The sequence below is a fragment of the Scophthalmus maximus genome, chromosome 5 (assembly GCF_022379125.1).
Source record: "Scophthalmus maximus strain ysfricsl-2021 chromosome 5, ASM2237912v1, whole genome shotgun sequence".
NCBI lineage: Eukaryota > Metazoa > Chordata > Actinopteri > Pleuronectiformes > Scophthalmidae > Scophthalmus > Scophthalmus maximus.
In genome coordinates this window covers 3,371,000-3,393,944 of record NC_061519.1, presented here as the reverse complement: position 1 = coordinate 3,393,944, position 22,945 = coordinate 3,371,000, and the positions used below count along the sequence as shown (strand labels likewise).

At 44.8% G+C, this 22,945-nt stretch overlaps 3 protein-coding genes across 6 annotated transcripts in view; 1 reads left to right on the top strand and 2 right to left on the bottom strand.

The window, feature by feature from the left end:
- The window catches only part of LOC118311420 (solute carrier family 66 member 2), a 25,409-nt gene extending 14,010 nt beyond the window's left edge, over positions 1 to 11,399 (bottom strand). Inside the window, exons 1-4 of one of the 2 annotated variants that reach the window (XM_035635272.2) lie at positions 11,261 to 11,399; positions 9,310 to 9,623; positions 8,052 to 8,185; positions 5,336 to 5,386 (exon numbers count right to left, since the gene is read on the bottom strand). In XM_035635272.2, coding sequence (XP_035491165.1) covers positions 5,336 to 5,386; positions 8,052 to 8,185; positions 9,310 to 9,512 — 388 coding nt within the window. In that variant the 5' untranslated portion in view covers positions 9,513 to 9,623; positions 11,261 to 11,399. Of the gene's footprint in view, positions 1 to 5,335; positions 5,387 to 8,051; positions 8,186 to 9,309; positions 10,270 to 11,260 lie in introns of those variants that run through there. The other variant, XM_035635273.2, reaches the window with a different exon arrangement.
- On the top strand, positions 10,610 to 18,865 carry LOC118311417 (ubiquitin carboxyl-terminal hydrolase 37-like). 2 transcript variants are annotated; one of them, XM_035635269.2, is made up of 17 exons: positions 10,610 to 11,071; positions 12,589 to 12,665; positions 13,196 to 13,274; positions 13,420 to 13,454; positions 13,631 to 13,697; positions 13,788 to 13,916; positions 14,039 to 14,130; positions 14,250 to 14,381; positions 14,472 to 14,595; positions 14,680 to 14,831; positions 15,329 to 15,428; positions 15,599 to 15,675; positions 15,888 to 15,996; positions 16,093 to 16,153; positions 16,234 to 16,391; positions 16,531 to 16,944; positions 17,570 to 18,864. In XM_035635269.2, the coding sequence occupies exons 1-16, from the start codon at positions 11,036 to 11,038 to the stop codon at positions 16,567 to 16,569; spliced, it is 1,467 nt and encodes a 488-aa protein (XP_035491162.2). In that variant the 5' UTR covers positions 10,610 to 11,035; the 3' UTR covers positions 16,570 to 16,944; positions 17,570 to 18,864. The 2 variants fall into 2 exon arrangements, with proteins under 2 accessions (XP_035491162.2, XP_035491160.2); XM_035635267.2 differs by lacking the exon at positions 10,610 to 11,071 and adding an exon at positions 11,620 to 11,866 and having other exon boundaries at positions 17,570 to 18,865.
- LOC118311419 (tubulin alpha-1C chain) lies at positions 18,651 to 22,945 on the bottom strand. 2 transcript variants are annotated; one of them, XM_035635271.2, is made up of 4 exons: positions 22,795 to 22,945; positions 20,099 to 20,321; positions 19,814 to 19,962; positions 18,651 to 19,714 (listed from the first exon to the last, which is right to left on the bottom strand). In XM_035635271.2, exons 1-4 carry the CDS (start codon positions 22,795 to 22,797, stop codon positions 18,734 to 18,736), a joined length of 1,356 nt encoding a protein of 451 aa, XP_035491164.1. In that variant the 5' UTR covers positions 22,798 to 22,945; the 3' UTR covers positions 18,651 to 18,733. The 2 variants fall into 2 exon arrangements, with proteins under 2 accessions (XP_035491164.1, XP_047187722.1); XM_047331766.1 differs by having other exon boundaries at positions 18,651 to 19,962.

The following is a 22,945-nucleotide window of genomic DNA, read 5'->3' as shown; positions in this document are numbered from 1 at the left end:
GTATGGGTGCTGTGTAAACGGTACACCTGTAGCTTCTGCAGTAATGTGAGAGGTAATCAAAAAAATCTAAACATGGGTAAAATTGAATGATGATGCTGCTGCACCGCTGTATCTTAAATGGGATTCCTACAAGCCTCAAATGCAATCAACTGATTTGGTCATGTTTGAATCAGGCTGTCCTTATCCAAGAGGCACATGTGAGCCTACTGATAATGGCCACGTGGCCCTGACCAAATATTGTTTAACAGCACCCATAAATTCATTATATTGCTTAAATTTAACAAACAGGCAGTTTTCCATGACTTGATAAAGTTGGAAGGTTAATACCAGCATTTATGACATTTCACTTTATGATCGGATGAAGCATTGTTTCATTAGAAAAAATTAACGGTGACCGATTCTGACATTTGGATGGCATTTCTAAATGAATTCCCATGCCAGGCATGTATGAGCGCAAGCTGACCAGGCATTGCAATATTGAGCCAATCCAATTGTTCTGTACTGACGCACGCGAATGTTGCCATATAAAATTCTTGACGCTAGCGATTGAAACCAGGTCACGGCCAACACACAAACACCAAGATTTACCGAGGCAAAATCTTACAGTCGTGTGGGATGGCAAACACAATGCGGCAACGCTAAACAAAAAGGCGAGCAAAGGCTTCCGAGTATAATCAACACCAAGTACGTCCTTTGAGAGCGGTAATGCGCGCTGTAAAGCAGTGCTTACTCTGTAGGTATTGTGGTTGCAGATGCCTGGCGTGGCTGTGGCACCTTGCTGGCAGCAGAGCCAGAGGATTTGTGAATCTGGGCCAGCTAGCGCCAGGCTGGCGCTGTGTGATAACAGCCAAACACCGGGGGGATGCAACCGAGGGCAGCGGAGGAAGGTTTCATCGCCAACCTGGCTGCTAAAGGCGCGAACAGCGTCACACTGAACACATGATACGTGTAATGGGTGGCTCAACACTGACATTTACACTTTATTGTTTTGTTTCGCTAATCTTCTGGCTGGGTAGCTACCTAACGAAGCTGACGTTTGGTGTCGCCGAAAAAAACGAAACGGCGCCACAGATCAAGCTAATGTTATAGTTAAAACACTTAATTTGACATAATTTATGTATGTGTGTATTGGACGTACGACACAACTCTGCAGTAATGCTAATGCCACGTGCCTGCTCAATGCGTAAATGGGCCCCGCCCACCGCAGCCACTTCGCTCGCTTAGCTTGTTTCAGAGCGCTTCAGAAATAGCAAAACTACTATGAAAATAATAGTATGTCTTCTGGGATATATAAAAGTATCATCATAAAGAGTACATAGTTTTACATTTCACTGGGATGAATCAAGTTTTCACAAACAGCCACTAACCCAAAATTCTACTGCATTACTTTTTCAAATCTAGGCAATTTCTTTCCTTCCTAGAACACTTCCTAACACACCACTATTGACCTAATCTCAAATATTGGGGACATCTTTTTTTTAATCTAAATTATTAATTGCTCAGATCTTCTGATGAAAAGATTTATTTTATTTATTAACATTTACCCCAGTTTTCAGGGCTGGAAAGGGAGATTTATTGCATGGAATTTCCTCTTTCGATGGAATTTAATTTGACTTGATTTTGTGGCCAGGGGGCTTCAGAGAGAACACCTTTCTTCTGAACACCCTTACATTTGACAGAAAAGGGCAGCATTGGGATTGGGATCTCAGCCTCATGTTTCAGTAATTACAATCCTTAGTGTCAGCACTGTTCTGTCATCATCTCTTAATCTTGTATGTGCAGAATTTCAGGATAGCACTTTTTTTTTGGTGTGAAAACAGCATCTTGGGGGCAGAACGGTGTGTCACTTCATTCCACACTGACCACGGAGGGATGTTTATCACAGCACTGTACCTCAGACATAACCTGCCACACACCGTCTCTCGTCTGGCCACTTGTGTACCCTAGGGCATTTTCCTCTTCCCCTTTAATCCCTGTGCTGTGCAGCTGCAGAGGTGGCGCTGTGTGGGAACAAACTGGAGCTGCATACAACAGACTCCCTGCGGTGGTCAAACATCTTGCACACAGCTCAGTGTGAAGTCCCACAGAGTTGTGGTACGTGTGTAGGAAGACTCGGGTCAGATTTGGAGATTTCAGTTGCTGGTTTACCAACTCTTCCCAGTCCGTTTCAGGGAAAGTCTACGGGGGCAACTGAAATAATGGCTTGGTGTCACTCAAAAGCACCCTTTGGAGATGCAGGAACATTATTATGAAAGACGGTTATAACAGCCCGGAAAATTGATCTAGGAATTCAACGAGCTTCGTTTTCTGAAATTTGGAAAGGGAGCTTTGTCACAATGACTAATAGGCTTTCACTGCCAAGCCGAAGCACCGCAAAGTTTCTGAGCCGCCACCTGGACTAAATGCTTTGGCTCTTCTACAAAAGGGATTCAGGCGAAAGAGTCAGGACTGTATCTGCCCTTTGGGATGCCACATAACTGCACCTTAAGGACAAAGTGATTTATTTCCAAGATGCAAAACCCAATAAAGGTACAGGTAGAGACCCCCGTGGGATAAGAATGAGAAATGAGTCATTACCAGACAGAAGAAAGAAAGGGAAATCTTGTGTACTGCCATGTAGCTGTGTAACATCATTAGACCAAAATGTCTGCGGTAGGGGACAACTCAAGCATTGTGACATAATCGACATAACTGCAGAGTTTATGAAATTCTTCCTGATTCATTTCCGAGGAAGTCACAGCCAGTGAGCTCTCTTTAAGAAAGGTATTCTTTTTCAATTTGATTCAGATGTGGCGGGGGAACCACTTTTGTGTTTTATCACAAAGACATTTATGTTCCGTCAAAAATGTTTTGCGTTCCATCAAAAAAAGTTGTGAAAATATTTTACACTCATCTCACTTTCAGAAAAATTAGCAGGGGCGTCCATAGGAGTGGTTTATGGTTTTATCATTAGGAACTATTTTTTTGTGATGTTTGTCACAACAGCACTGTCCACACAAATTTCTTGAATTATGGTTGCTATGGTTAGTGTCAGCGCTTATCACTGTCCGGCCTGTAGCACTGTGCAGCAACCAGATTGATCTTAAGTAAAATATGGTACAAATATTCCATTGTTACCTTATATCATAAACCTTTCATGTGTCTAACTAAAAGTAAAGTTTGACTCAAAGTCTTCACTGTTGCGTCACTTTACAGCCCAAACTTTTTCAAAAAATATTTCATCTTACTTTTTTTCCTTCTGAACCCATTTACCTGCACCTGAGCGATCACCAGCATTTCTGATTCTGACACAGCCAAATGACCTGATCTTTTAATCTCCTTAAAAGATTGCAGCAGGCAGTCATCCATATAAATCACACTGAGCTGCTATTACACCAGGACTTATCCCCCGTCTGAGAAGTAAAGCTACACATGCCATGACAAAAGACGTATTGTACAGCACAGATGTGGCCATTAGTTTGTCTGTAGTTACAGCACCATAGGCGCTCTTTGAGCCTATGTCTACCCTCAGTTACAGTGTATCTCAGCTTCCACATTACAAGGTACGATGTCTCAGTGCTCACAAATTGTCATATCAACTATAATCCATCCTTATTAAGGCATCCTATGAAATTCTATTAAAAGTAAGCTGTATTGTGTTATTCTTCCAGGGGACAAATGCCCAGCTTTCATGAACGCGCATGGTGGGATAATGATTCTGTGCCAACTTAAGGCTTAGCATACATAGAGGGAACAAACTGACCAATCAGAGCAGGTTGAGAGTTCGCCCCGCTGACTTAACAACACTTTGTTGCGAAAGTCACAATGTGAAGCTGCTCTACCTGACAGCTGCCCTCTCACACCACTGGTTGTTATACTGTGAGGTCACTGAAACCGACCAGTTTCTGCAGGCCTCAGGGTGAAGCTCTGTGTCTCTCAAATTCTAAGCGCTGCTTATTTTTTTCCATTTCTCCCCTGCATTACCTGGGTGTTTTCATGCATTCTATCAATTTTTTGTGGTAGAACATCCATACCACTTCCTTGATATTTCCACTAGTAGATCAATGAGCAGGAGCAGACCAGCAAAGCTGCGACAAAAGAACATGGCTTGCTGTCAGTTCTAATCATTCTCTTGCCAGAGCTCACTGATCGATGATCATTCATAAAAAACTGGAGGCGCTGGTGCCAGCTTCAGACATGTGGGCAAACCGAGCCGGCTGCCACCGCCACACCTGGGCACCGGAGAGAAGCAAATAACCTGCTGCTCTTCTTCTGATGCCAGAAACAGACAAAACAGGCAGAACCACTGAAAACCACAACACTGGTGAAAACTGTTCCAGCTTTTCTGCTCCCGTTGATCTCAAAACGATCGAAAACGTCCAACTAGAGGCTTCAAATAACACTTCAACGTCAAGTTGCCCCAGTCCCCTCTGTCTTTTCACATCGTTCAAGTATTGTTTCCTACTGCCATCTCGTGTCCTTACCAGGTACAACAGCCTTTTCTAATTACATAATGCACACTCAGAGTATACAGTGGACAGCAGAGTACAGTCAATGTCCTCTCAGAAAGGTAAAAAAGTATACTGATTGTTGATTAGTCAGTCATTACAACAAGCTACAACTAATAGTGGACAAAAGTCCAAAACTGCCTTAAACACACAGACTGATCACTGCAATGTCTCAGCACATCCGTCATCAAAGATTTCTTAACATATCTATTATAAAACAGATATTATGTTGAAACCAAGTGTAGTTCAAGGAATAAAACCCAGATTTAAAAGTCATTCGCAAAAAAAAAAAAATCAGCCATTAGAAAAGATGCTTTGCATTCAGTTAGGATAGGCAGGATAAGTAAAGCATGCGCTGGTTTGACTGTCATTAAACACACAAAATCACATCCACTGTGACATACAATTCTCGCATCTCAAACCACAAAAGCAGAAGCGGAACTGCAAGTAATTTAGTGCTGCGTGCAAAGTAACTGTATTATCGACAGGTCAGTCTGTAAATCACAGATTACTAAAGATAAAGTGAGTTCAGAATAAATGGTCCGTCATTTCACATATGACGGGTTTAAACAAAAAATATACATGCAAAAAAATAAATAAATAAATAAATAAAACATCCACACTTTTTTTCCCATGAAGATCATTCTGTCATTAGGACGGAGGTTACATGCATTGAAAGGATCACTGACAAAGGTCAGACAGGTCTGGATGCAGCACGCGTGTTGTTCGTGGTGTTAGTCATCAGCCACACTGGGTCGTCATGCATGAAGACAGAGATGGAGAGGGGGAGACAGGCAGATGAACTACGACTGATGCTTCATGGCAGACACATTCAGTTCTGTACATACCCAGAAAGAGCCTCTTAGGGATTCTGACCTCCTCGTCCTTACTGTCTGTTGCTACAGACAAAAAAATAAATAAATCAAATAAAAGGAACACAAAAAAACAAGGAAAGAAAAAAAAAGAGATTGTTTTTCTTCATTTTTTTCAGCAAATCCAGAGCCGACCCCCTGACCCCTCAGGTTACTGAATGTGGGCATGGCTTTGTAATACTGTGACAGTTAATCCAACATTTCAATTCAAAGTGAGGAAGTGGCGACATTAGCAAAACTAATGGCCGTCAGATTCCCTGATCAGTCATATGACTGATAATAGAGAATTTAGTACAAAGGACTATAAAGGGGCAGCATTGTTACCACTGGCTTAATGTCCTTGCACCATTAAAAGGCCCCGGAAATATATTTTCTCAATTAGCTTCTTACTATTAGCGATATCGGACACAATATGTTCATCCAAATACTTCGTGGTCACGACACACGATCCATTTGTGTTTTTTCTCGTCTGTGCTATTCCTAATGGTTTGAGAGGGGCGGGGCTCAGTTGGAAGAGGCGGGAATTTCGTCTGTTTACTCATGTTGCTGGGTCAATGTCAATCAAAGCACACCAACACAGTTCTGATAAAGCATTTTTGCTTCCCGTCTTTGAGGTAACTTTTAGTGAATAACACAGATGGGAGTTTCTCTGCTTGTCAAATCATGAACAAAAAAAACGGGTTTGAAACCAAACTTTCACAGACTTTATAAAATACAATATTTTGAGATTTTGGGAAAGCACTGTCATAATATGGCAACTCCATATTGGGCTGTTGTGATATTCCAGTATTCCAGTAAAAAAAATTATATGTTACCATGTTAATAATACACATACTGTATGATAATATTGTGTAAATAATCAAGAGGCTCATTTAAAATTCACAATCTGACATAGTACTAGTATTTTGCAGTATGTAAGTGTCATTCATTTTCCAAAAAAAGAGAAGAAACCACACACACTAAACAAAGTTGAAGATGAATTTGACGGATAGCACTTCCCCAAAATAATTTACTATAGATATCTCTATTCTGAATTATTTTGGCCACAATAATCATGTAGAGAAAATTGGATATTGTGACAGCCCTACGATACAGTGACTTCCAGAAGTTACTGCTTTCGGCAAAGAACTAATACAGCACACATCAACAAAGATCTGAAGTTTTTCAATTTCAAGTTTTACAGTGAGGTTCATGCACTCACTTAAAAGGTATGTGATCGTGAAAATGTAGCTGTAGGAACAGCAGACAGGATAATGAATTGTCCCACATGAATAAAGAACCTGTAAAAGTTCCTCTCAAAGCCATCTGGGAATCAGATGTTTAAGTGCTGCACTTGTCTCACCCTGGTTTGCTAAATGTTTTCCTCTCTGAATGGAGACAACCACATGTTTTGTGCTTTCTGTACTTTTATAACTTCTCTGTGATTCCAGTGTTTTGAAATCTGGCACTGAGCCTGTAGGTATTTAAACTTATTCATACCAAGTGTCCCTATGTTTGTAATACTGTTAATACAAGTTAATGCTATAACTTGTCATTTTATATATATCTGAGCCTTTTTACTATTTGATTACTGGGAATTGTATTATTTTATGCTCTAATATGTCTATATGTGTGCATGTATATATGTGTATTATTAAATATTTATTTATGTATTTTAATGCTAATCACTTTTCTTTTTACTGAGTATTTGAATTTGTATGTGTGTGTGTGTGTGTGTATGTGTGTCTGTGGGAGGTAGGGGGGTATTTTTGTGCTGCATTTTATCTGGATGAAAAGTGTTTTATAAATAGAGTCTGATTGATTGACTGATATGTTCAGACTGCCACAGGGACAGGAAGCATGTACAACCAGTCCCGGAGTATTAAAATGCGTAGACGGCGGGTGCTCCAGCTCTGAGGGAACAGGACTTATGAAACAACGGAGGGCTGTTCCTTGTGTACATAGTGAGTGGAACACATTGCATCTAGTGTTTCAACATGTGGGTTACTGAATAACTCAATGAGACGCGCTGTTGGTTGCACAGGAAGGCAGCCGAGGGAGCGGGCTTTGAACTCTGTATGTAACAGTCGTACGGATTTGGATCCATCATTAATCTTATTTGTAACTTAAGTATTAGCATGAATAAAGAGTACAGTAAAAAAAGTGTATCTGAAGCCAATATGTCTACATTTTTAGAACTAAATGTACAAAAGATATTTTATAGCCAGTATATTAGGCATCTATCGACTTTTTTAGACAAGTAACTGCCTGCTTATGAAAAAAAGATAATTATGAATGACTAAAGACCAGTTCATTTACAAGTCATGTATCTTTCAAAGGTACTTTGTAGTTTGTGCATTGCATTGAGGTGCAATATTTTTGGGGTTTTGCGAACATGTGGTATTAACAAACACATCCTGCATATACACACAGCAATCTGCAGTGTGGTTAAGAGGCAACACTGTCCACACCTGATGCAAACATGAAAAATTTAAGGAGTGTCTCTGCGGTCACTAACACTGGGAAGGTAGAGCAGGATTACCTGTTAACACCATGCTCTCACACACAAATACACACACCTGCCTTCACACATTCACTCTCAGATAAATTTAATCTCTCAGACACAACCCGGCATCTCATTCCCTCGCACGGCACAGCTGCCGCCACTTAGCTCTATCTGCACTGTGAAGAGGCCCTGCAGAGGATTTCTGACCTAAGAAGGCGCGTCTCTTGGTGTTGAGCTCGGTGGCCATGCGGACGTTGGTGCATAGGTTGAGCATGATGAGCATGGTGGCGATCATGATGATGCTCTGCCACAGTAGCAGCGTCTCGAAGTAGCGGCCAAATCTGAAGGAGGAAAAACAGAAGAATGTGGGAAACCTATACAACAAATTATCTAACGTAGCAAAGCTTTACTGCCTGGGTTCTAAACGGGCCCCACTTCATTTCTACTTTCTCATGCAACCACCAGTTGCCAGAGAAATTATTTAAAGTGGACAACCAATACAGTAAGATACTGTAGCTGCAGCAGAATGAAATTTGTTTTGAGAGTTTTGAGGAATTTAGGCATTTTTTTTTCAGGCCCCTGTAGTCAGGGACCCCAGCTCGAGGCCATGTGTCACACTCCTGTTTAACACAGATGTAACCTATTAAGTGACATTCAATCTTAAATTTGAGACTTTTGAGACCACTCTATGTGGGAGGACATGCTTATCAATGACATTCTAGTCATTCGTTTCAGCTATACTTTGCCAGGTGGCATCAACACGTGAGAACCAAATGTGACATTAAAAATGTGACTTTATGCAAAAATCTCTTTTAAAGTGTCTGTGGACATAAATGTGGGTATCTGTGGAGCCTGCAAGCCCACTAACAAACGAGAGGGTGGTCTTTTTTTCACAGTTTGTGAGCTGGCTAAACCCTACAGCGTCGCTCTGAACAACTGGTTCAGATTTCTCTCCGACTGTCATGTCACAGTTGGACTCTTTTGGGCTTAACGTCGCCTGCGATCTGAGAATCTCCACTTTTCTAGTGAGGGGCCGTCAAACCGACATTTTGAAAACGATTGACCAATCAGAACAGACTGGTCCAGCTGGCCAATCACAGCAGACTGGGGTTTATTGGGAGGAGGGGTTAAAATAAATCCTGGTGTTGTAGACAGTGGGTGAAAAGAGGAGCGGAAGGACTGGACAGTATGAGAACACTGATGCCTTTTCTGAACATTAGACCATGTAAACCTTTTTAAGTGGTCACCCAAATTAAAAGTATGAACCTGAATAGGAGCACAATATGTCACCTTTAAAACATTGTAGAAGATACTAGATGGATAGCTTAGGTGCCGAATTTCAGAAAATACCTCACAGGCTCTTTAAATACCTGAAGTCTTGTCCTACGAAGTACATACTATGGCTGAAATGTACATCAAATGACATTTGGTCAGGAGGAGGCAAAAGAGGTCTGGTCTTCGTTACCTGAAGAGTATTCGTAGGATGTTGGCCACCAGGAGGACCAGGCACACGTAGGTGGAGAACCCCTCGGCGTTCTGGGTCCGGCGGATGTCCCTGTACTGCGGGACGTAGGGCACCACCCCGCCGAACACCATGGCCCCGGCGGCGACCCACGACACCAGCTGGTTCACCGCGGCCACGACCTGGTCGAACAGCTCGCCGTCCATGGTCACCTGCTGCCGCCGCTGCCGCTGCTGCTGCTGCTCACCTGGTCCGAAGTTGTCTGGTGGTGTCAACTGGCCGCGAGGCGTCTGCCCTCCTCTGGTTCCCTGTGGCGACTTTGAGTCGGCGAGGGGAGTAACATGGGTGTGCACACTCCTCGACCGCGGGACGAAGCGGAGCGGCTACTGCCACGCCATCGTTAGCGCAGCACAGACGAGGGACGCCGCAGTAACAGCGGACAGACCGCGGACCCAACAGTGACACCGTGAACGCGTGGAGCTGCTCTGCCGACAGAACAACGAGGGGCCGACCCCGGAAGAGAAGTCAGTCGAACTGTTTCGTTGTTTCGTTGTTGACGCTAGCTAGCTTTGTTCGAAAAAGCTTCACTTTAACTCGGAGGACAAACTCTCCCAAGGTTCCCGACGCCCTGATGATTAAAACAAGAACTTGAAATGACGCGGTAAATATGGAACTAAATGTGTATTATTGTTTGCCTCTATATTATTAACACCACCAACGGTCGATTCCCCGACCCGTCCGATGGATTCAGTGCATTTTTTTCCTAATCTTCCGTGTAGCCCACACTTCCTGAAACGTCACGTGTGCAAACAAAGATTCTCGACTCGGTCAAGATAGTTCACGCACAACCGAATACAGTTCCAGATATGCGTTTGGTTTTTTTTAAAGAAAAAAGAAACTTGTCTGCAGTATGAACGCGTGTGGATATACACATGCTTATTCTTCAGGTATGCGGTTAAAGAAATAATCATATCACCCTCCACCTATCTCAATATGTGCTTAAATATTGTTTGTCATCGCGCTAGCTTAGCTGAGTGCTGCAACTCCAATGGTTCTCAATCATAGATTTACTAATGGTTCTCAATGGAACCGCGCTAAAGCCAGGAAGTGACGTAGGGTGTGTCGCGCTATTTACATTATTCATATCCGTTTCTAATGTGGGTCAAAAATAGTAGTGCATGTTACAAAATGAGCTTCGTCCAGCTGCGATGGAATCACATCCACACACAGTGAAGATGGAGTTATTATCATAAAACTAAGTTATGAGAGGTAATGTATGGATCTATTTAAAAGGGTCTGATGCTCCAGACACTTCAAAGTTGCATTTGTAGTTTTGGAAAATAAATAGAATTATTTCACTTTGTCTTGTTTTGAATATTTTTCATTTTTCATTTGATCATGTGGCTTTATAACACATACATTGTTACACCACGTGTGAATTCAAAGTAAAGATAACTGCGATGATGTCGTGGGAAAATATGACATCATAACATTCTATTAGGATCAAAGCCTTTGATGTGTGAGGATTCTTTCACTGAGTGTGTAGACAGAAGCTTTCACATACATATTATTGTTGGCTTTTCTCTGCAATATTGTGCACCAAAAGTGCCTTGAGACAATGTATGTTGTGATTTGGCGCGATACGAATAAAATTGAATTGACCTGAATTCAGTCCAGATCCCTCATACCGTCAAGAGCTGCAACAACTGAGACAATTTCAACAACTTAGATGAAGATGTTTCATTGTTTTTCTTGCAACGGAAAGGTTTGTTTTCTAAAAACAACATACATTTTTTTTTTGTAATTACTCCACGATTCCTGTGACACTGTGAACGGCAAAAAGTGCACCTATTACCACTTCCATGGACCCCCTCCCCCCCCCAAAAAAGACAACAACAACAACAACAAACAAAAAAACCTACTGAGTGCTATAAAAGTTGAAAAAGAAACTCACCACTGCTCATAGCTGCCAAAAAACTATCTCCGTCAGTCATCATGCTGGACCGACTCCCTGGCAATCCCCACGACCTCTCAGCACTGGCCACTACGATCAAGATGGTGTCGAGCTGCTTCAACAGCTTGTGGTGTGCACCTCTGGCACCTGTGGGATTTTGTCACACAGGTGACACGAACCCCACCCAGGGCTGGCCCAAAGGAAAAAGCGAACTAAGCGGCTGCTCAGGGCCCCCATGGCCACCAGGGGCCCCCCAAGAGCACTTGGAATGTAATATTATGTCAATGGCAATCATACAGAGTTCGCAGTGCACGGTACTACAAAATATCTCCAGAGTAATGAATTCCTCAGACCCATCTTTTAAACAATGTTCCTGAGGAAAAGTTATTTCACGATAATTATCTTTTTTTCATCACCCCAATAGCCCAAATCAAATTATACTTAGGGTCCCATCTAGGCCCATTATGGCTCATCAGCTGGAGTGACTCCGAATGAATCATGGACTCACAGACGTTGAGTCGCATTTCCGTTAAAGTCCATGAGGGCCTTCGTCAAGTGCACAAGGGCTCGCTCGCGGACCTCTTCAGCCCCTTATGTCCACTTTCTGTAAGTCAGCATCGATGCAGACTTTGCCTGAGGGAATTACCCACAGTTCATAGCATTGTGGCCGCAAAAAACACGGGGTAACCAGGCGCGGGGGGGGGGGGCGGAAACGTAAACAACCGCCATGCTGGAAAAAAAAGAAAGGAATGAATGACCTCTCGTCCACTCTGTAAGGCAAGACCCTGGAACAGACATCCAGTTGGTTCCTCGAGTGCCTTGCCTTTAAAAAGTCCTGAAGCCATCATAGTCAGCAACATGTGTTTGCGTTGTCAAGGCGACAAAGTTTTTGCATGGCGGAGGTAAGGTGCTGTCCCATTCATATATTTATATTTATACCACTTCAGGCCCTTGCAGACCCTCCCACTCAATCACTTACCAGGTAACGTCGATTGAGTCTGTGGGGGTTCAGGTTTTAGGGGGTCAGGGGGGACATTGAGATTGGGCCCAATCTCATTATTAAACGTCCCATCAGTATGTGAAAATTCCAATCACATGACGAAATTAGCCAATACATTTTTAGATAACATAATCTATAACCATAATTTATCAGGGAAGCAGTGGCTGCCGCAGGGCCCTACCGGTTTTCGCGGCCCATGACCACTTCACAGATCACAGAGTTTAGTATAGATAAGTTTCTGTGAAGCCAGTTTATATCAGCTGTGATGAGGAAACTTTGTGTTTGCACTCATTCATTCATCTCGTTTATTTTTCTTCACCCTGTGCAGAAATCCACAAATGTTGTGGACGTGGTAGTAAGCAAGAGACGATCAGCATATCAGCACATCAACCGCTCTCGGCAGAGGTAAGGACTTCCACAACTACCATCGCGCATAGTGTGTGTTTGTGTGTGTGTGTGTGTGTGTGTGTGTGTGGGTGGGGGGGGGGGGGGGGGGGGGGGGGGGGGTACAAGGTCAGTAGAACTGAGACTGGATGTCAGACTTGTGACTCTTACTTGTATAAACTGAGCCAGATTGTAAAATAAAGCAGCAGAACTCTTCTTCTTAAGTGTTGAGAGGCCGCAGCAGGTAAATGAGCCACTTACACTCGCTTATTATCTTCCGTGTGAGATCTGCAGGAAGTTTGAGGAGCTTGACACTGAATATCGTTACAATAATAGTGCAGTGTCCATGAAGACTTGAGACTTGTCTCTAAGGACTTGACTGGAGACTCCGAGAGGCGTGAGGTTTGCGTTGGACTCGCCCTAAGATGCATAAACCTGTTCTAGTTAGTCCGTTGCTGAGTTCAGCCTGGACTGTACAGAGGGGGCCGATTCCTCAGAACAAGAGTCTCGTGGACGACAGAGTAACCGACAGCTTTTCTCTTCATCGCCAGTGTCTCCGCCGCTCCAGCTGCCACCAGCAAGCAAGAGGAAAGGACTTCGAGGCTCTGTGTAATCTTCCGTTGGCCTTCTGTACGTTTGACGGCGTCATATCATTCACATATCAGTAGTTTGTAGGGATTATTTCTTTAAACTGTAAACTGTAGATGTCAACAGCGACATTTGACGGTTCATTATAATCGTTGCCCTTTCTTTCTTGGTTTTTTCTTGTACGCAGAAAAGGGAAAGTCATCCTCAACAGGAGAGGCAAAGGTGAGGCCACTCCTCACCGTACGCATTTAATCCCTCAGCCCGTTTGGCTAGATAGTACGTCAAGTTCCTCAAAACCTTTATCCAGCAGTGTTGATACAACACTGTATTTTCCTCTGTACTAGGCGGGGACTAGAAAGGGAATCCATCCCTTCAACAGTGTTTCTCTTTCTCACCAGGGTCGGCACTTCAGGCGGCAAAGCCCATGAGACGTCCAGGTGCAAGAAACCACATTGGTGTTTCAAGGTCCGTAATTCAGCGCTCAACGGGAACCAGATATTTATCAGGTAACTTGGTGCGTCGGCGCACGATTCACCCGGAGCATTTCTCCAACAGGGTACATGTCGGGTCACACCAGTCTCGGAAAAAACACCCACCCCGTGCCAAGACCAAAAGAGGGAGGAAGACACAAAAAAAGAAGAAGCGCCCCCCAGAAAGAGCCCGCCCATCACCTGGGTCTCCCCCGTACGTTGTGAATGTCGACAACCATATTTCAGATAGTTTATTATAATTATAGCCCCTTTAATCTCTTGGTTTCTGGTCTACTGAAAAATGAAGGGAAAACATCTCCACCGTTGCTCCAACAGAATAGATTTAGGGTCTCGCTCGTCCCCGAAGAAAGGAGCCCCGAGGAGAAAGTGCCGCCCAGGAATAACCGCAGATACCTAAATTGTTGCGGGTGAGCACGTCCGCATGTACAGTACATACACGTAGCAACTTCAGAGATATGAATTCATCGCCGGGGTAAACAATTGACGATGCTGACGCCGTGTTTGACGCGTTGTGTTTGTGTGTCAGGTTCCCCAACCCCGTACAGAACTGCTACATCAACTCCTGCCTGCAGAGTCTCCTCACACTGGAGGACTTTGTCACAGACATCCGACGTCAGGAGCACGTTTGGAGTGCAATCCCCGAGGCGACGCTCATGAAGTACAGCACACCTCAGACGCAAGGTCAACGTATTGTCAAATACGCCAAAGTATTTGACAATACCTCTTCTCCCTTGCCCCCCCCCACCAGATCATTTATGGACATCGCCGCATCTCACTTCTCCAAGGATTACTTTCATAAAATCAGCCTCCTCGTTGCGTTCAAGAGGGCGGTGTCGACGTGGAATCCGCTGTTCGGAGATCACTGCCAGAAGGTGTGCAAGCATGGCTTCGTGGCGTCGCCGCTCGGCGTTTGAACCTCTCTTTTCAAAACGGCCTGTGTGTGTGTGTGTCCGCAGGACGCCCACGAGTTCCTCATCTCTGTGCTGGCGCAGATGCGGTCTCTGGTCCCACGGCTGCAGGAGCGAGCCGCCGCGATGGGCGGGGCCTATGTCTGTCCCGTGGAGAGTCACCTGGTGTTCAGGATGCGAAACACCAGGACGTGCAAGAGGTGAGACAACACAGTCGGGACACATCACGCACCTGCTCGCATGTCGGCCAGCAGGTCGCGGCGGGTGCGATATTCCCATCAGTTGACTTTGAATTTGTTAAAGTCCCCCCTCAGACAAACTAGTGGTTTTCTTCTTTTTCTGTGTTTTCACACTGTCCTCTCCTGGAGGAGGAGTTTTCTGGGCACTTCATAGTCTCAGAATTCCTCAACGAGGGAGAGAGAGGGTGAGAAACCTTTGGGGGGGCAAACAATGTTAAACAAAATTATTCAGTATAGCAGATTATTCTTATATACTTTAAAACGTGACTTGGGAGGCCCCCCAAGGGGCTTTAAAGATTTGATTTGCCCAAATCTGAAACACAAAAAACAAACATTATTTTTTACTTTAGTGACCCTAATCTTTACATATTCAGTAAGATGACAACAGTGAAAGGCATTTATTGCCGATCACGACCTCTGCAGCTGTGTCATAACTGTGTTGTCCCTTCAATGTGCAGTTGCGGTGCAGGATCCGCGGTCGAGGAACAATTTACAAACTTGTCCCTGGACCTGCTGCCTGGAAGTGGAGTAGCGCAGATGCTTGAAGATTACCAGGCAGTAAGAAAAGCACCTGGACCTCGTTCACTCACGCGAGAGCCCACTGATGTAATGTGATGATGTGTCATGGAAAGACTCCGTCACCACCACGACCCCTAGTCGCGTTGGCACGTGTACTCTGCTCGTTTGTTGATGCGTGTAAAGTATGTCGGTTTTGTGCTGTCCCGCAGGGGTCGGATTTGGAGTATAGGTGCTCGTGCGGCACCAACACGTCCCGCCGGTGCTCATCGTTCGTCAGCCTGCCAAGGTGAGCGGCACCAAAATCCATCCCGTATGACCAAAAACACCCGATCACAGTGCTCGGTGATGGTGCCGGTTCATCCAGCGGTATCAAACTGGGCTCCGCTCACTCTAAGGAGTGATTGTTTAGGATTTAACATGGAAAGAAAATACCAATAATTTGAGTTATCAGCGAAATATGTCACCTGGGCCCCTTACCCTTTTTGTTTGTGTACGCAGAGTGCTGGTCTTACACCTGAAGCGCTTCAGCTTTGCTCAGTACCTCGAGTTGAAAAAGGTCCACGACCCCGTCGCGCTCCCCGGGGAGCTGGTGGTGCCCTCCAGCCAGGTAAAAGGGAAAAACTGAAGGACCCGAGGGCAAAACAAAATCCTCAGCTGATAGAGCTAAATGTGTGGACGTGCTCTGATCGACTTCCCTTTTCAGGGCCTCGGCGGCTTCCGTCTGGTCAGCATCATTAGTCACATGGGCACCACAGCAATAAGTGGTGAGAGGATGCACTCTTTTGCTCAGGCAACAACTTCCCGCTGAGTTTTCAGCGTAACAGCGCCTTCCTCTCCCGCCTAGGACACTACGTCTGCGACGGGGTGGATCCGGGCCTGGGACAAGTTGACCCGACGGACTGCTGGCTCACCTACAACGACGCGATGGTCACGAAAAGGAGCGGCGCCACGCTGTGTCGCGATCGGCAAACAACAGCGTACATTTTGTTTTACCAGAGACGGGTAAGAGGACGGAACACATCTAACTGACTGAGACGACAGAAGCGGAGCCACCTTTTGAAATTACGGAGAAATTATTGTTGTCGAGAAGAGGCAGTTAGAAAAACGCCCGTATTGATTTTTAACACGCCTCTATTCTTAGAAATCCGCCCCACCAGAAAACCCACCGGCAGGGAGCTGACCACGCCGGCTGTCGTCAGGCCTAGACAACCTGCCCAGAACATCTAGTGTTTGAGACGCACAGATCCCACCAGCACCAGAGGGGGCGATGGAGGATGACCATGTCTGATGAGCATGTACCGAGGCCAGGAGCAGCACCATGCCCTGCGGCCCCCCGGAGGATGGGCCACGCCCACCCCCCCTCAGAGAGCCGGGTTCCTCCCAAGGTCTCCTCCTCTCACCACTGTCTGTGGAGATTCCCGTTCATCCAGGGACATAGTCGTCCGAAAGGGTGCGGAATCGGGAGCAACTGGACTCGGTCGCAGTGTCTTGAAGACGTTCCTCCCCTTCATCCAGGAGGCTTCTTCACTTCCAACGAAGTTGTGGTGAATCCCAGGTATTTGACCGCAGCGTGGCGTTGGCATTGTCCCGAGGGCCGAGCACAAACAATAAATTAGAAATACTAAATTGCCACGCAGTCAGGTCATGGTTAGCGGCTGGTCTTGGTGCTGGTGTATAACGCTATATGTAAGTTTCACTAAACGATTTCTGGAAAGTCCGATTAGTTCTCACAGATTTTAAAAAAGGAGCCACGCTGACCCCCGGTTGACCTCTCCCACGATTTCATCATGGAAAATGTGAGAATTTTTAGAAGTGTAAGATCATTTCAGTGAATTTCTAACAGACCCCTTGACTAAATTTAAGTTTGGAGGCATCGGAAGTTCGAGAGCTTAGCGACTGACTTTCTTTACTGTCAATTCTGTTCAGTAACATATTAATATATATATGGACAAATTATAGACTTTGTTGTAAGTAAGTGAAGTGTGAAGGCAGAAGTATCCCTGCCCGATTGTGGTGTTTATTGGTCGTGATCGGTTAAATGGAAAAAAAGGTTTGTCAAATGAAGAGCAGTGTCATTGAGCTTAGCGGGTTGAAGGGACATTTTTTCAATGTCCGGTCAAACATATTTGTGGTTGAATGAAAGCAGATCCTTGTCTAAAAGTGTATGTTAACTGTTACAGATGTGCAACGGTCCCACTCACCTCTGGGACCACAGCTACTGGAGGAGAGAGTCGGGCAGGAGCCCAGACAAGAACGGAAAGGCCGACACTTTCTCTTCTCCCGCTGTCTGGGATTTAGACAATAAAGTATGTTTCCTGCTTCATGAGCTTGTGCTCAGTTGAAATATGATTTGGGACATTGTTTTTTATTTAGTGCTTCACTTACTACTTTTCAAATGAATATAAAAGTAATGGCCAGAACCTCTGTGAATTTTGTTTAGCACAATAACACAAAAAGAAACCTGTGCAGGTGACATTTAGAAAAACCTCGAGGCTCATAAAAGCAATCTCACCTAGACATGCATTACAAGAAAATACAAAAGTCTACAAAAGATATTATACACAATACTAGTTTTCCTACGGGTTTGTTCAATGTTTTAAACCCTTTGTCAGTTTTGGTACATTTAAAGTGTTCTTTCCCAAATCATGTGGGCTCTTCCAAATTTTGTTTTATCCATAATTTTTTCTTCTAAAAATATGCAATGCTCAACCATTACCTAGAAAAAAAAGCCAGTACAATAACAGCAGAATTAAGTAGTTTCTTTTTTGTCACTCCTGTCTGCCAGTAGGAGACCTAGCCCCCATCCCTCCCCTGGAATGGTTTTTTTAAGCAGGGCAGCTAGGCCTTGGCCAATCACAAGCAGCTCTAAGGAATGAAGTAATATCTTAAAATCAAAAGAGGAAATGTGAAAATTAAATACTGAAAAGGAGATAGTCATTAAGAAGTTAATTACCTGCTATTATTTCACCTCATGTTGGGCGACTGTAGCATAGTCGACATGTGCTGAACACCACTGCCCCCAAGTGACTGAACTGAGTAGAGCAGCTACATCAAATTAAAGCACATTTCATCTTTTAAAGTGTGAACAATTGACAATTTGAATGTTTACTGGTGGCTTAAAACAAAGCCTCTCGAATTGTTTCCATCTAAAACTACATCAATCATCAATGACACAATCATCTACATTGCTCCATTTAAACTGTTGATACTAAGTGAAACAGACCCTCTGCTCTGTGAAATGAATAAAAGAGGAAACAAAAGTGCAGTCAAAGAACAAAATTTATTTTGGATATTTTGACAAAAGGCACAGAGCTTCAACAATGGAATGCATCTCTTTTTTTTGTTTAATACTCTTCTCCTTCATCATCATCATCATCTCCCAAACTGTCAGTTCCAACCTCCTCGTAATCCTTCTCCAGAGCCGCCATGTCCTCCCTGGCCTCGGAGAACTCCCCCTCCTCCATACCCTCGCCCACGTACCAGTGAACGAAGGCGCGCTTGGCGTACATCAGGTCGAACTTGTGGTCAAGCCGAGCCCAGGCCTCGGCGATAGCAGTGGTGTTGCTCAGCATGCACACGGCCCTCTGGACCTTGGCCAGGTCGCCACCAGGAACCACAGTGGGCGGCTGGTAGTTGATGCCCACCTTGAAACCAGTTGGACACCAGTCCACAAACTGGATGGAGCGCTTGGTTTTGATGGTGGCAATGGCAGCGTTGACATCTTTGGGCACCACGTCCCCACGGTAAAGCAGGCAGCAGGCCATGTACTTACCGTGGCGAGGGTCACATTTCACCAGCTGGTTGGCCGGCTCGAAGCAGGCGTTTGTGATCTCAGACACCGTTATTTGCTCGTGGTACGCCTTCTCAGCAGAGATGACGGGAGCGTAGGTGGCAAGAGGGAAGTGGATACGGGGATACGGCACCAGGTTGGTCTGGAACTCGGTCAGATCGACATTGAGGGCGCCGTCGAAACGGAGGGAGGCGGTGATGGAGGACACGATCTGACTGATCAACCTGTTCAGGTTGGTGTAGGAAGGACGCTCGATATCCAGGTTCCTACGGCAGATATCGTAGATGGCCTCGTTGTCCACCATAAAGGAACAGTCGGAGTGCTCCAGCGTGGTGTGGGTGGTGAGGATGGCGTTGTAGGGCTCCACCACGGCGGTGGACACCTGGGGAGCCGGGTAGATGGAGAACTCCAGCTTGGACTTCTTGCCGTAGTCGACAGACAGACGCTCCATCAGCAGGGAGGTGAAACCAGAGCCAGTGCCACCGCCGAAGCTGTGGAAAACCAGGAAGCCCTGAAGACCAGTGCACTGGTCGGACTGAAGACAGAGGGAGATGGTTAAAACAATATGAAATATAATTTTGTGCTTCAGTAAAAAAATGAGGAAACGGAGCTGCTCCTGTGTCAAGTTACTCACCAGTTTGCGGATCCTTTCCAGAACCAGGTCAATGACCTCTTTACCGACGGTGTAGTGTCCTCGGGCGTAGTTGTTGGCAGCATCCTCCTTACCAGTGATCAGCTGCTCGGGGTGGAACAGCTGGCGGTATGTTCCAGTGCGCACCTCATCTGTGGAAAAATATCAATTACAAATGGTGTGCCTGACTGGGAAGTAAGAAACATACAAAACTAAATTATACACACCATGGTACTTCCATCATTAATTTTCCTAAATCAATGTTCAGGGGAAAGTAATGACGCTCACCGATGACGGTGGGCTCCAGGTCAACAAACACTGCCCTGGGAACGTGCTTCCCAGCTCCAGTCTCGCTGAAGAATGTGTTGAAGGCGTCGTCTCCTCCTCCGACAGTCTTGTCACTGGGCATCTGACCGTCCGGCTGGATGCCATGTTCCAGGCAGTACAGCTCCCAGCAGGCATTGCCAATCTGCACACCCGCCTGACCAACGTGCACGGAGATACACTCACGCTGTGGAGAGAGAAAATAAACAAGTTAATTATTCTTTGTGCATTTATTTGTTTATTTATTTGGCGAACCCTGAGGAGGAAATTCTTTTAAAAAAAAGCTAGTTTGCTGAAAAAAAAAATGCCTGAAGCGAGTCATCACATGTTGAGTCCGGTTCCTGGAGCTAACCAATGATCTGAGGGGGGAAAATGGCTCCTTTGTAAAGAGCCAGACACCAGAACAGCGGGACTACAGTCACCTGATAGATGCTGCAGTCATTTACCTTCGGGAATACTAAAATAGAGTTTATGTTTAGTCAGACATGTGCTGAACCCTCCCATTACCCTTGGGGTTTATTTGACCCCATTCAATGTTCAACCTCTCTAAAATTGTTAGAAAAAAATGTTTTGCTTCATATTTAATGACTTCTAATTTAGTGGGGCACCAAGGTACAAATATGAGATATATACGTTTTCAGTGTCCTGTACACATGTTGAAAATTGGCTTCGGAAAGTTTCCTAAAACTAAGGAAAGGAGCTTCACAACTAGCTTTCCTATCTCCCTTAGCATAGGGTACACTGGACTTTCCTAAGCGAAAGTAAAGGAGAAATAGACGCCCCACAATTCATTGTGGCAGTGATATTTTACATATCGCAACACGCACAAACGTAAACGATTCAATCCGAAGTAGAAGAGTATGCATATGACCCAGAAGAGATGCCCGTCATCATGTCAGTGACCGATACATATGAATCATTTATATCTGATGTCACACCGTGGTAAAACACTGAAACACGCTGTAACATCCACCGTCGCATGATGATGTAGTATAGTGTAAGTGGAGGGGGATTCTCAGAGCAACGCTGTCGGCATTTCCTAAGTCCTATGAATCCTATTTTACACCTTTCCTTGACCTTGTGATGGTTTCCACAGAGGTCAAGGAATAGCAGATAGGAAAAGACGATAGGAAAAGACGATAGGAAGGACAATTCGACCTCGCCCCTGTAGCGGTAAGAGAACCACTGACAGTGCACTCGACATGGGGGAGGGGAAAACATAATACTCACATGAACTTTGACAGTCCAGGGGGAGGAGCAAACATATCAAATCTTGCACAGTCGCCATCTAAATAGTTCCTCTTGGTGTTTTGTGTTTTGAAAATGACAAGTGAGAAGGTTTTCAGTCAGTGCAGTTTTGTCTGGAGCCCGACCGATATCTTTGCCGATATCGTCGGCCGATACCAACATGTCTGTGAAAGGCATAATATCGGCCGATATGTTTAGAGCCCGACCGATATATATTGGTCCGGCTCTAAAATGCGCATTTATTTTAAATGAATAAATGTATATTTTTCTTAATTCAAGTTCTATATATTTGGGTTGTCTTTATTTATAATAAAGTTTATGATTAATCTTAATATCAATACCTCAATTAAATTAATTTGTCATAAAGGTTTGATAGGAATCATTGAGATAGATATAGATATACCGGCCGACATAACGATATCGGAAATCTTGTTCTCCCTAATATCGATATCGGCCCCCAAAAATCCACATCCGTCGGGCTATAATGTTGAGGAGGACCCCGGTCGTGAGGCATCCCCCGGCGACGAGGACGAGACCCTCAGCGCTGATACCTCTCAGCCACCTTCCCACACTGTAAAGTGATGATGGTCCTGCTCCCTCCCCACTCGGATGACAGGGCAGACTCTTCAAAATGGCTCCGGGCCTCCCTGGAGTCCACACACGCCGTCAGCCGTGTCCAAGAGCGTCAGAGCCCTTCATCACACCGTCCACAGAGAAGGGTAGAGATGAGATGACATGGGGCACAGCTGTGACCAACGTGCATGTATGTTTCCATAGTCACATTATAGGCATTCTGGGTGTATGGGTGGCTGGAGGGGTGAGGTTAGGTTTTATCAGCAAATAATTATTTAGTACTTAAATCAAAACTTGAGTCAAACTTTTATTCTTTTTTAAATCATAATTTTCTGGAGGTTTTAAATTCCCAAGGATGACAGCAGGAGAGTTATGAAAAGAAAAGAAAAAATGTGCCCCGTCGAAGTTCATTGGTGGAACAAAAAAATCGCAGCTGTGGTCAAGCGGAAGTAGGACATTGACGGTGAAGTGACAGGAGCCTCGGAGCTCGGACACAATTGGGTTCAGTTTGAAAAGCCGGTGGTGGAAGTTTCACCGAGAGGCCAAAGTCCCTCGGGTGGATTAACCGAACGGGTTAAAAGACGGAGAAAACGCCCCACGGAGGCTGAGGCGCATTCGGTTTAGTAAACTCAGAGAAAATCACGTGTTTTAGGTGAAATTACCGTCCGACATTTTGACTTCTGCTTTCGGATTAAAAGCTCAGACGCAGACAGAGCCGCTCCTCCACAGGTCAGACTTAATCTGCCACGTTGATGGCACACTCCAGAAAAAGAAGATGTTTGGTCAAAAAGAACACGAGTAAAGCAAAAAAATTAAATAAAACACTTCTTCATACTCACCATGTTTCCTGAATCTGACAAATTGTGTCGGAAGTTGAGTTATCGGAAGAAGAAGAAGCTGAGTGAGCTCTCACAGTTCGGCCTTAATGTGTCCTATGTGAGAAGCGACTGACGAGTTCAGCTGGGCTCAGATTTATATACTGTCTGACCC

Coding starts and splice junctions, on each gene's coding strand:
- LOC118311417 (XM_035635267.2), top strand. CDS start 11,759: ATGGACTCACAGACGTTGAGTCGCATTTCCGTTAAAGTCCATGAGGGC. Junction 12,666..13,195: donor ATCAACCGCTCTCGGCAGAG/GTAAGGACTTCC, acceptor CTTCATCGCCAG/TGTCTCCGCCGCTCCAGCTG. Junction 15,997..16,092: donor TGGTGGTGCCCTCCAGCCAG/GTAAAAGGGAAA, acceptor TTCCCTTTTCAG/GGCCTCGGCGGCTTCCGTCT.
- LOC118311419 (XM_047331766.1), bottom strand. Junction 19,963..20,098: donor CCTGGAGCCCACCGTCATCG/GTGAGCGTCATT, acceptor ATTTTTCCACAG/ATGAGGTGCGCACTGGAACA.